The 12,224-nt window shown below is 40.1% G+C and overlaps 1 protein-coding gene across 18 annotated transcripts in view; it reads left to right on the top strand.

The window, feature by feature from the left end:
• Window positions 1-12,224, top strand: part of FNBP1 (formin binding protein 1) — an 87,514-nt gene that overhangs the window by 34,834 nt on the left and 40,456 nt on the right. For all 18 annotated transcript variants that reach the window (XM_026860345.1, XM_026860346.1, XM_026860342.1 and 15 more), the window contains exons 5-6: window positions 3,581-3,643; window positions 4,453-4,557. In XM_026860345.1, the coding sequence (XP_026716146.1) occupies window positions 3,581-3,643; window positions 4,453-4,557 (168 nt within the window). The remainder of the gene's footprint in view (window positions 1-3,580; window positions 3,644-4,452; window positions 4,558-12,224) is intronic.

A 12,224-nucleotide genomic window follows, 5' to 3' on the forward strand; every position in this document is an offset into this window, starting at 1 on the left:
TGAATAACGAATGCTAATAAAATAAAAACTTTCACTGTACCGTGTTTTTGATGTATACTTTGAATGCTGTGGATATGGCCGACAAGTCTAGAGGAAATAATGGCATGTGAACAACCAACACCGCTGCTGCATATGTCTTAGTGGCACGTTTTGAAGTGTGATTCGTTAATTTAGTATCTTGCTTGTAATCTTGAGGTTTTTATAAAGAGAAAGCCTGAATGGGATGCATTAGTCTGGGTATTTGTTTTTTTGGGGAAAAAAAAAAATTCTATATTGCATCAAGCACTCCAAATTTATCACTGTGTGCTGCTGAAATGTGTGTGACTAAGAATGGTAGTTTTCCATATGATTTGGTAAATCATTTGTCATGTTACCTTTTGCTGAATCATCAGGTGTAGGGCAAATCATTTTATTAAATTATTTTCTTTAAATTAAAACTTGTATCTTGAAACCTTATCAAGGAAGAGTTGATCTTAAAGTTATTTTTTTCCTTTTTTTTTTTTTTTCTTTTTTTTTTTTTTTTTTTTTTTTTAAGCTAGAAGACACTTGCTGTTAAAGAAGACTAAAGTAAAGGAAATGAGTTTGCAGAAGCTGAAGATAGTACAGGGTTTGAGGAAACTGGAGGTTTCCTATATGACTTTGAGCAGATCACTTAAGCATACTGTCTTGATTTTCTTACCCATAAAATGGAGGCAGTGAAGAAATACAGATAGTTGGAAGGTCCCACTTAATTGCTTTATGTAAAAAGGAATTTTTCAAAGGCAGAAATCATCCTCTGAGGGCAAAGTATTTGCAAAAGCTCTCAATGCATATTACATCTGTTATCACGTGTAGCTTTATCTCCAATAACAAAGGATATAGATGGGATAATAACAGAAGAATTGGGGGTTATAAATGTATTTAGAAAATGGTTGAATTAAAAAAGGCAACATTGCACTGAAATATCAAAAAATGTGATGCAGACTGTCGCTCAACATTGGTTCCTCGGTTTCACTGTTTGATAATCCTCAGCAATGCCCATTTTACATCTCAGTACTCCATTTCTATAAAAGATCTTCTCAGGAAAAAAAAAAAAACAACAAAAAAACCCAAAAAAAACCCCCAACACACACACACCCACTGCACAAAATGCAGCTAAATCTGAACAAAGTTGTGCCGCTCAGGCTTACTGCTTCTCTGCTTCCAGCAGCTTGTAGAGTTTATTTTCCAGAGAAAGCAAATTTTGAAATAACAGGGATAGCTTGTGCAAAATTAAAATTCCATTATTGATTAATGCAAAGGGGTTTATAGACACAAGCCCAGAGTAGCCGTGATATCTGATATGCTTTTGCTTCCCAGTTCATCCTTCAACCCCTATAGACAATCGTGTTCTGTTAAATTAACCTGGCATGTTGTTTTCCTAAGGTTTATGGGTCATTGACAGTATTGGGTTTCATGCTGGCCAGCTGTTCCCAAATCAAGTCCCTTCTTACACTCCAGCAAAGTTGGAGCCAGTGAAGGGGGGAGCACACAAGCAAAGGCTGCTGGAGGCAGGGAATGTGGTATGGAGACAGCCAAGTAATTTTACTTGCAGCTTCACTGTTAAAAAGATTTTTCACGAATTCCATGCTCATTAGCAAAATGTTGAAAAATGTAGTGTTAAATTACAGTTGTTCCTTGGGACTGTTTTTGATGCTTCTTGGAACTGTTTTCCTAAACTCTGATTAGAAAAGCAAGCCTGAAATGAGGAGTGTTTCAAAGCCCCCTGGCAAGGAAGATGCAGTATCTGTCACATGCAGAGTTGAAAGGGATATGAGGATCTACAGAAGGAACCGAAATCGCCTTGGAGCCTTTCCCTACCGCCCCAGCAGTTTTACAGTTATGTCTGGGGTGTTTTTTTAATATCATGATGTGGTGAGTGAGTTTTTGGAGAAGGCTAGCACGGTAGGGAGGGTTCTGAACTGCCCAAGTACCATCAGGGTTGATGGCAAAAGGCAGCAGTGCCAGGCTGTCAGCTGTGCTCCCTTCCATGGCCCTGCTGCTGCACCCTCCCCTCCTTGGTAGGCAGGAGCAGAGCCAGACCTGAGCACGGCACATGCTCAGCATTCAAAGCATTACTGGCACTGCCCCTCTCTTCTCTGCTTTGAGAATTTTTGTGCAGAGATAAACACTATACAGAAAGCTAAAGCTATAGAGCGCCCCAATGATTTTTACAGCAGTAGGTCTTCTGCTGTTTTGGGGGTCTTTACTGGTGTGTCTGGCGGAGCCAGAAAGGCAGCTAGGAAATGTCACTGGCATGTTTGCTCCAGAAACCTGCCACTCTGACAGAGGAAAATACCAGTTGCTTTAGTGGAAGATCCAGGAAACCAAGTAGCTGCCAATTATAAAGTGCTTGCAGGCACATTTTTCTAACTTTGACACTTTGTGGCAAGCTACTGTTCTGAAGTTGGAGCTTTTCCACCCTAACAGATTGTTGGTATCATGTTGCTTAAGATGTATCTAATGTCTGATTATGTGCAGGCCTGAGAATGCATGAATTCTAGTGAGCTGCAGTGAGATTACCGGGCAATATCAGACCTTTATTTTTCAAGTTTACTACATGAAACCATTTGCATAAAATGTCCCAATTGCCAGTAAATAATAGAGCAGAAAGGCATCTCTTTGCATTTGTACTTTGCTGTGTTATTTACTTTACAAGGTGACTTGTAAGGGGAGTAACATGTTCTAGTGGTCAGTTGGGGGCTGTGTTAATATTCCTATTTAGAGCTGGGTCACTGACTTACACATGATCTCAAACTGCTTTTCCTGAGGAACAGTGAGGCCTATGGAAGATAGAGGGGTAATATCTAAAGCATACTAGAATCTCTATTGAAGAACATTTGTCTAAAGGTTAAGAACAGTTATTAAAACCAACTGCAGTTAAGAGCCTTACTCCAAAAGTCACGTTGGGAGACGTGCCTTATTTAGTATGTAGCTGACATCTCGTATTTAAAACGTATGTAACACCTTAGTGTGTGCACACATGCACGCACACCCCTAGTGTGTGGGAGAGGAGGGTTCCTGGAGGGACCCAAAGAATTGAATACCTCTCAAGGGAGATGAACAGCTGGCCTTGCACACACAGCCAGTAACTAGGAAGAAGAGGGTTTTATGTTGAGTCTGAATGAAAATCAGGACAAACATCAGTTGTTAGAATGTGCCAATCAAGGGCATCTTGGTAAATTCCATGTAGAGAGAAATTTTAATTTAGAGCTAGTGTTCAGTCAGTAACCAAAGAAATACTCTTCAAATAAAAGTGCTTCAGATCTCGTGGTATGGGAAACCAATAATTATGAGATACAGTGAACAATACAAGGTAGAATTGCTAAAAGGATTAATTAGCCTTAGTCTAACTAACCACCATAATTGATGCAAATATACATCTGCAGCCTGCTGAGACATTAGATAGTCATCATACACCTGCTCAATTTACCAGTGTTGCAGAACACAGCTGTCAGAATGATTTCTGGGTTTTTTTTCCTGGAACTCCTTGAGCATAATTGGCTGCTGGTTCTTTTGTTGTTCAAAATGTTGTCTTTTTCTCTTTTCTTTCTCTAAACAGCATTTCCATGATGGCAGAAAGGCACAACAACATATTGAAACTTGCTGGAAACAACTTGAAGCAGTAAGTGGAAACTGTCTCAGATGTGACATTGAAGTAATTTTTATAGTGTTTTCATAGAGATGGTTCCAAACATTATATTTGGAAAAATGAGGATGTATGGGTAAAAGCTGTAGAAACTGGATTTTTAACTCTGCTGTCTTAGATATCTTACACTGGTAGACATGAAAAAGTCTGTTTTTAATAGTACACTTGGCTTTCTGTGGGATCTGTGTCTATCATGAGTAGCATTTCATATGATACGACTTGAAAAGTGTGCTAAGCGTTGCTGGAAATAGAGTTCCTAAGGGTCCTATTCGGATATTCCACTGTAAACTGAATAGCTTCATACTGCATGAATAAATTGAATGGGACTATCTCTTGAGTAAGGTGCTGTTTCTCAAAAGTAAATAAATTGGAATTGTCATTCATGTGGTGAATGAAAAGCGAGACTGTAAGTACAGGAGAGGATAAAGAGGACATGAGTAACCAAAAGTCCTACTTGCAAACTCCCTTGTGCATTATAAAGATGAAAGGTTTAAGTGTTGGGAGGGAGTGATTTGGTCTACGAGAGCAGAAAAGATCCTAACAGAGAAAAAACATTGAAATACTAGCGATATTGGTAGAAGCAAGCAGCCTGAAGAATAGAACAAAAAATGTGTTTTGGGTAACTTAAAGTTCTTTAATATGGGAATGCCTTCTAATGTAAACAAACGAGTCCTAAAATCTGACTGTTGTTACAGCAGATCAGTTTAGGACTGGGTATTAATTTTAGGTAGATTTTTATATCATGCTGATTTCCCATAATGAAGGCTTCTGTTTTTTCTTTTCAGAGTAAAAGGCGGTTTGAGCGTGATTGCAAAGAAGCTGATCGAGCACAGCAGTATTTTGAGAAAATGGATGCTGACATCAATGTTACAAAAGCAGATGTTGAAAAGGTGAGACAGAGGATGGAGAGATTGTTTGTAAACATGGGTGTGATAGGTTTAGTTCTTCAATCCCGCTGGTTAGGATAAACCTTCTGAGGTTTAATGCCTCACTTAAGACAGTCTGTAGGTTAATTAAAAATAGTCATCTCTGCAGAGACTTAAATTTGCATAAAAATTCTAAACAAATACCGTGGTTTTCTTCAGTAAGATGATATCTGAGTTTAACATAGCTGTCATGGCTCTAAAGGAGTTTATGCAAAATCAGTGTTAACACCCCAGATTCTGTGACAGTCAAGCTTGTGAGGGCTCCCTGAGGGGTGCTTGTAGTTACCACACAGTGGTTGCTTGGTGATCCAGGTAGAACTGAACTTCCTGCCTTTTGAGCAAGACTTTGAAGATGTCCCAATGTCATCGGTTGCAATGAAGTATTACCAGGGTTGTTGTTTGTGGTCCTGGGTTTACAGCAGGACAGCTTTTCATGTTGTGCAGAATCCTGGAATCATGCTTGTCACAGATGGCACATAGCTTTTATTTTTATTTCTCAGTTGCTGTCTGGTTGCAGAGATGCTTGTGGTTTTTATACATTGATCCCCATTTAGTGAAGCTTTTGATCTGATGCTTGATTTTAAACATGCATTTCTGTTTCAGCGTATCCATCTTGAAATATCTTTTCTCTTTAGTTTGATTCAAAATTGGACATGCAGAAGGATGCTTAAAGTTTAAATGTCTAAGTCCAGTGGTGTACCTGTAACTTAAAGCAATGGAGAAGGAGAAAGCATGTTTAAATTGCTTCTCTTTTTGGTGTTAAAAATCTGCCAGAAGATGTGGTAATGTAGGTCAGAACCACCATGTTAGAGTATATAAGGCCAGTTTTGTTTTCCCTGAACTTCAAACATACCAAACATTTTGTTGCAGGGATAGGAAACTCAATTATAGGTAAGGAATCTTTTCTAGTCCAAGATGATCCTTGTAAAATGTAGATTTTTCTCTTCAAGAGGTCTGCTGTCTTTCTATTCTCAGTTAATTCAACCCTGGGAAGCTCTCAAATACAAATTTTTCTTTACATCTGTGGGATCTTAAGATATTTCTAGTATGCTGAGAATCATGGAGGTTGCATAGCAGATGGCATCAGGGATACTATTGGAAATGAGGACAGTAAATGGAAAAAGAACCTTAGAGAACTTCCCAAAAGTGCTGTTGCATATCAAAGGAGAAAAATACCTCTTTGGTCTTGTAATTTGCTTGGCTATTAGTTGTAAATTCACCGTGCAGATCTGATCCTTTGTTGCCTTCTGGATTTGTCAGGGCACTTTACAGATGGATGCATGTACAGGATTGTTAACGATGCAGCACCACATGAGGGTTTTTTTGACAGAGGAGGATCATCTCTGCTTTAAATGTATAAAGTGATTTTTAGAATACATTTTTTATAGATAAAATTAGCACTTGCCCTAGATTTTTTTTTTTTCTTCCCCAAAGCTGAGGCCATGTCAAAGGCATACAGAGACAGGACTTACTATTTGAAATAGAGGGCTGAAACACCTTACTTCTACATCTGACCTTTTCTGGTTAGAGTGAAAGGCTGCATAGTGGTGATATATCAACCTGACAGTGTTAGGTAAACTCTGGGAAGCAGTCCTCACCCTGGTGCTCCTTGCCTGAACAGTGAATCAAAAGGGCTTCCCTCCTAAATTTCTCTAACTTTTTATTGGATGAATTTGTAAATTATTTATTGCAAAATGAGGCTCAGTATTATCTTGAAAGAAAAAAAAAAATCTGTTGCAGTTATGTGTGTTGGCTAATGTCTGGAGAAGGCACTAGTCAACTTTCCAGTCAGTCAGTGGAGTAGATGGAGAAGGAAAAGGTTATCAAAACGAGTGGAATGTGAAATAATATTACTGAACAGAGAGCACAGTGTTTTCCAAGTGCATGTGTTAAACTGGGTTCATCCATGTAGGGCTGTGAATAATGCCCTTTCTTTGCTTCCCTCTGCCCGTGTGACTGGGACCGCTCTTACATAACTCCCAAGTGCAAAATAGGATATTGTTTAACCAAGCGCTGCTGGTGAGGGCAGCTCTTGCTGACTCGCTTCAGGGAGATGCAGGAACTGCTCAGCTTCAAATGAAGCAATATGAGGACTTTTACCTCCTTCTCCTATTACAGCAGTTCTTGATTTTTTTTCTCTTGCTCTTTATGGATTGGCTGCTGCACTTCTACTGCCAAAAGCTCCCAAAAATCTGTCTGGCCAGGAAAGCAGACAATTTGGCTGTGTTCAGAGCCAATGCTGTTCACTTTGGAGGAACAAGGTGCTCTTCAAGCAATGGGGTCAGTTGCCCTCATTTCTTTGGCTTGAGATTGACACCTTGGCTACTTTAGCTTGTACCTTCAAATATGAGCAGCTACTAGAGCTATTTTTTGCATCATGCATTATAGAGTAATGGGATTAAAATTCTGCAGTGATCACAATGACACATGCAATTGAAAGAATGTAGAGCTGCAATTTGCTAATGCACCCAATGCTAAACTGTTTGAGGCTCTGAAACGCTCACATCTCTCTGTCTTTGAATCATCCTGGCCTTTGACACCTGCAGCAGGAAATTCTGTCATGGAGCTACCAGTTACTAGTGCTTAGCATGGCCTTGCCTAAGGGATAACTCTTCATATTAGAGTTTGCTAGGATTAAGTAACCAGAATACTGTCAGAGAAGAAAATTAAGAGTGACTTTCAGTCTTATTTCTCCAGGACTGTTTCACGAAGGGCCTCAGGTGTGTGCTTAGAGGCAGGGCTGGGGTGCAGTGTGGGTATTTTGCAGCTGGGTCCAAACTCCCTTTTGTAGGACCAGCTCAGGTTTGATATGCAGAAGGCATGTGCCTTCTGTGCCACTTTGCATCTTTGCAGCTGGGCAGTCTGGTCATTGATCTGGGAGTGACCAGGGTGTTTAGCTTTGATTCCTCCCATCTGCTCTTTCTGGTGGTATGAACATGGAGCAAAAGGCTGTGTTTGGTTTCTGCAGTGGTCACAGACTTTATGCAGGAATCAAAGGGGGAGTGGATTAGGGCCCCTGAGCTCCCTTCCTGTGTTTGCACTGAGACTCTAAATTATCAGCAGCTGACATTTGCACAGAGATAATTTAAGTGTCAACACAAAGTGCAGTTTGGCACAAAGGTTTTGTTGGTTCAGTTTAGTAAAGTCAGGGTAGGAACCTTACTGTGATGCAGTAAGATGTACTGTGAAAATATCCTTATAAACGAAGTAAATGGTGCAATGTGCTGTCGGCAATACCGGGAAGCCTTGTAGGTATCGCTGTAAGCTTTAGTTTCGTTTAGATCACAGTGGGATGTCTGCTTAAAAGCAGTTCTCCTTCAAAAACCACAGTGGAGCTGCTTCAATTTTTTGACCATTTGGGGAAATGGTCTCTGCCACCAGCACAGAGCTGGTGTACATATAAGGAAGCGCTCTATTGTTTGTTCCTTCTCTTTAGAGCTGCAATCACTAAAAAGCTGACATATTTATGGGATAATGTGGTAGAACCCAGTGATGCCTTTGCAGACTTCTTGCAATAAAAATATCAGCTAGGTTTTCTAAAGGTTTATTTTCAAAGTAGACTTCTCAGAATTTCTTTAAAGAGGAAGTAGCTGAAGCCAGCCATGGGAAGGGGTAAATACTTTGCCTCTTTATTTGCACAGCAGTCGCAGGGAAGAACAGTGGTTTGAGGTACTTGGTATCAGGCAGGATCTGTCCCTTTGCTGAAGGGTAACGCAGTCATATGTTGGTGTCCTAGTTGTTTTTTTTGCCAGAAAACAACTTCAGCTTTGAGTAGTAAGAAATGAGCTGTGCATGACTTACCAGAACTGCTGTCCTGAAGTCAGGACTCATCACCTTGTTCTGATTTTTGTTCCTGTTATGTTAGGAGAGTTCTACCGGGGGTGGTTTTGAGATTAATGTAAATGTTTTGTGGATTTAGAAAGTAGTTTGGTGGTGGTAGATTTAGACAAACATAAAGTGCAAATTTGGCCTTAACTCCCATAAATTAAGAAGCCTCTGACACTGCTAAAAACATGGGGTGGTATTTTGTTTTGCTGTGTGTTTTTGACTGACTCATTTTTAGTAAGTCTTCAACCTGCACCCAGAAAGGATGAGTTTGTATTAAGTTTTTATTTGTCTCCTGTGACAGTTGGATATATTTTCTGGGGCAGTGGGGTTTTCCTACTTAATTTGCTTTCTTATGTGCTTACAGCTGCTTAAGCTTGTTCACGTCAGCTGTCAGTTTGAAATGAAAATTACTCCAAAATTATTATTATTATTACAGAATTATTCCATTCCTTGATATCTTCTCTGCTCAATCATATGTCATATCTAAAACCAAAAGAAATGAAAAAGTTGATGGTTCTGTTCCTATGCTGATTCTGAGATACTTATGAGTTTTAGATGTGCTGGCCTTTTTTTGTCTGTTTTTGTTTTGCTTTTGAAGTTAAGTGAGAAACTGAGAGAAATAGAAATAATCTCAACTGTATTGAAATCTGTAGGAGCTTTCCCCAGTGCTCTGTGACTTTCAGATCAGGTTATGTCTGCTCTGTCCAAGATTTTTGGAGTCCCAGAATAGTTTAAGATTTGCATAAAGGCATAAAACCTCATAATACAGTATCACCATAACATTAATTTTCTAGTCTATAAATATAACTACAGAGAGAGACTGATGTTTCACACTCGGATTCATTTTCTCTTCTCTTAAGCCATGTTCCTGGGGTGCTCACCATCCATTTCAATGCAGTCTTTATCTCCCACCCTACCCATAGAAGACATGTCCACTTACATTACCTTGGATAGTCACGAGTTGAATTACTGCCAAAGTCTTACTGGACATAGATGTAGAAATATTGCTTCTTAGGAATTGGAATAAGCTGATCTTCCTGCCTGTAGCTGATCTTGCCTGCCTGTAAATGCAGTTCTGCTCTCAAGGGGTAAACTGCTTTTCCAGCCTGCAGGCTGCTGTGCTGTGGGATGCAAATATTTTCTGTAAGAATTTAGACATCCTCACAATGAAGGGTGCACTAAGATATTTTTATTTAGGCTTTGGAGAAATCTCTGATCTGTGTTTCAGCACTATCCTGCATGCACTGTTTGCTACATGCTTTGTCACAGCAGCCAAGTCACAACGGAGCCGGATGCAGTGTGTGTCGCTGAGACCTCACAGAGAAACCACAGAGGAACATCTCTAGCTCAGCGCTCTGTCTTTGCGATGTGCATCACCGAGGTTTTAGTTGATTAAGACTGTCAGCAGTAAACTCTGCAGCACAACCTGAGATTGTGGGTATCTGTCTTCTGGAGATCGTAACTACTTAATAGGCCCAATTTTTCAGGAGATGCTGAGTCATCTGCCCAGTAACAGTGGGGCTGGTTGTATCCCCTCCTTCTGCCTGCCTCAAGGTACCTATTGCCATCATGAACTTCTCAGCATTTTGGAAAATGTAGTGCCATGAAAAGGTAATGTTAGAAGGTGGACAGGCTCTGCGGTGTTTCTGTCATTAATATGACAAATACTTATTGTAGTGAATAATTCTGGAGGCTTGGCTTTTCCTATGCTCTGCTGTGAATTTATAAAGGTGCAGCAGCAGTGTCTGTGAAACATGCAGGCAAGGTACGTAAGGCTCAGTCCTGAACATAGTGCAAGAGGGCCTGGCCTCTGCATTTCTTATTTGAGAGTTAGATGTTCCACAAGATTTCCCATGTTCTCTGCATGGTGGTGAGTTTTACATACTTTGATTAGGCAGCTGCTTTTCTCTTGCTCAGCAACTGGATCTGGCTGAACCCTTCTGCGACATGAGTCGAATTTGCTATCAATTCACGTGCTTCTCTTGGTAATGTGACTTAAGGCTGTTAGATTCACACTAATGTTATTTCTCTGGGTTATGCAGACCCCAGTCTTCTTGAATTGCTTCTGTCCTAATGGATGATGTAGTGTGTGAACATAGGGAGTCCCTCAGGACAGTCATTTGCATTTCTGGAAGAGTAAGCCTTGTTTACAACCTGCTGTCTGTGACACTGTACAGCAGCTGTTTCCCTTTTGGAATCATGACTAATTTAGGAGTTTTGATTTCTAGTCAATAAGGAGTTAATGACTGCAGCAGGAACGGCTGGAAAACTTTATAATTATCCATGGATATCCCATGCATATGCTGTCTTAGGTATTAAGATATCAATGAACAGAAGCACCAGTCAGTTTTAGTGGAAGATAAAGAAATCTGTCTGAACTCGCGTTTCCTCTTAGCAGTACTCCTCTGCAGTAATGCTCTACATAGCAATTTGAGTTTCGTAACAATACAACTCTGTTGGGAGGTAGATTGCTAAAGAATGCTGAAGGAGTTGGGGAGGGAAAGGGCGTGTGAAGGGGAAGCTTAAGAGCAACTTCTGAATTAAGGATCAACTGCAGTTTGAATCAGAAATGTAATATAACCAGCGTTTTTAGCTAATGCAGTTAGCTAACGCAGTTGGAAAGCACCAAAATGTTAGAAGAGATGTCATTATCCCTTTAAGAACTAAGGGAAAGTAAAGCAGAGACCTCAGAATTTAGGTTATTGTTTCCAAGTTTTTCAGTTTAAGCAAATGTATTACACCCATAAAGTTGGGTTTTAAGGCTGGCAAATTCATACTGGTAACTTTCTTGTAGGGAGATGACTAGGACCATTCCCAGTATTCAAAGTATGAACTAGGCAATGCATTATCTAGTACTGAAATTATTTATGTTATTTATATTCAATGCTTACATTTATACAGTGCAGAATTTAATTGCTTGTGTTAGTACAACTGAACAGATGTCCAGAAATCATTTAAACATTGTTGGCAGTGCTCCGAATACATCTTTCCCTGTTACCTCCTCCCTGAAGTTCAGTCTTCCACCCACCCTGAACACCTAATTCTTTTGGAATAAACTTCTGCTAGGTATCCTTGTGGAACTGTGTTTCTAAGCTGTGTGGCAAGCTATTGGCTGTTGGCAGGGATTTGCAGTTTGTTCACCCAGAGAGTTTGGATATTTAGCATTCAGGACATGAGAATGGCAGTGCAAGGAGGCAAACTTGGATTCAAGGCACAGTCATTTCACAAGGGCCTTGGGGCTGTGCGCTGAGAGGTTCTTCTGTGGTGCATGTCAGCGGTGCATGCTGCTGTTCTTAAATCTTATGTAATGGTCCTTCTCTTCCTTACACAACATTTAATGCTCTAAACTCTTTTTAGACCAAATTGAGGCCATTGATTGGAAGTGATAGAAAATAAAAAGCGATACACTTATTTCATAATCAGGAAATACAGCACTCGGGTTTGTGCAAGGGAGTCTGCGGCAGAGCTGAAGTCTTTTAAAGCCAAGCAACTGAAGTCTTGGCCTCCTTCACTTCAGAAGAATTTCAAGTAACTTCTAGCTGTCGGACTCCATTAATCAGCAAACAACTGTGCCTTTAGTCATCCTGAAGGACTGGTCGTATGAGACAGTTAAGTGAGTCCTTGTTGCAATATGATACTTTTATTTTACCTTTTTTAGTAGCACAGATGTGACCAGAGCAATTCAAGAGCCTTGTGCCACATGCTCACTGTGCTACTGTCCCAGCTCCATTAACTTGGTCCATCTTTCTGGTCAGAGCTTCAGTGGTGTTTTGTTGCCACAGTGTATCTCCTGTTAGTGAGTA

The sequence above is a fragment of the Athene cunicularia genome, assembly GCF_003259725.1.
Source record: "Athene cunicularia isolate RWA chromosome 17 unlocalized genomic scaffold, athCun1 chr17_part1, whole genome shotgun sequence".
In the NCBI taxonomy this organism is placed as follows: domain Eukaryota; kingdom Metazoa; phylum Chordata; class Aves; order Strigiformes; family Strigidae; genus Athene; species Athene cunicularia.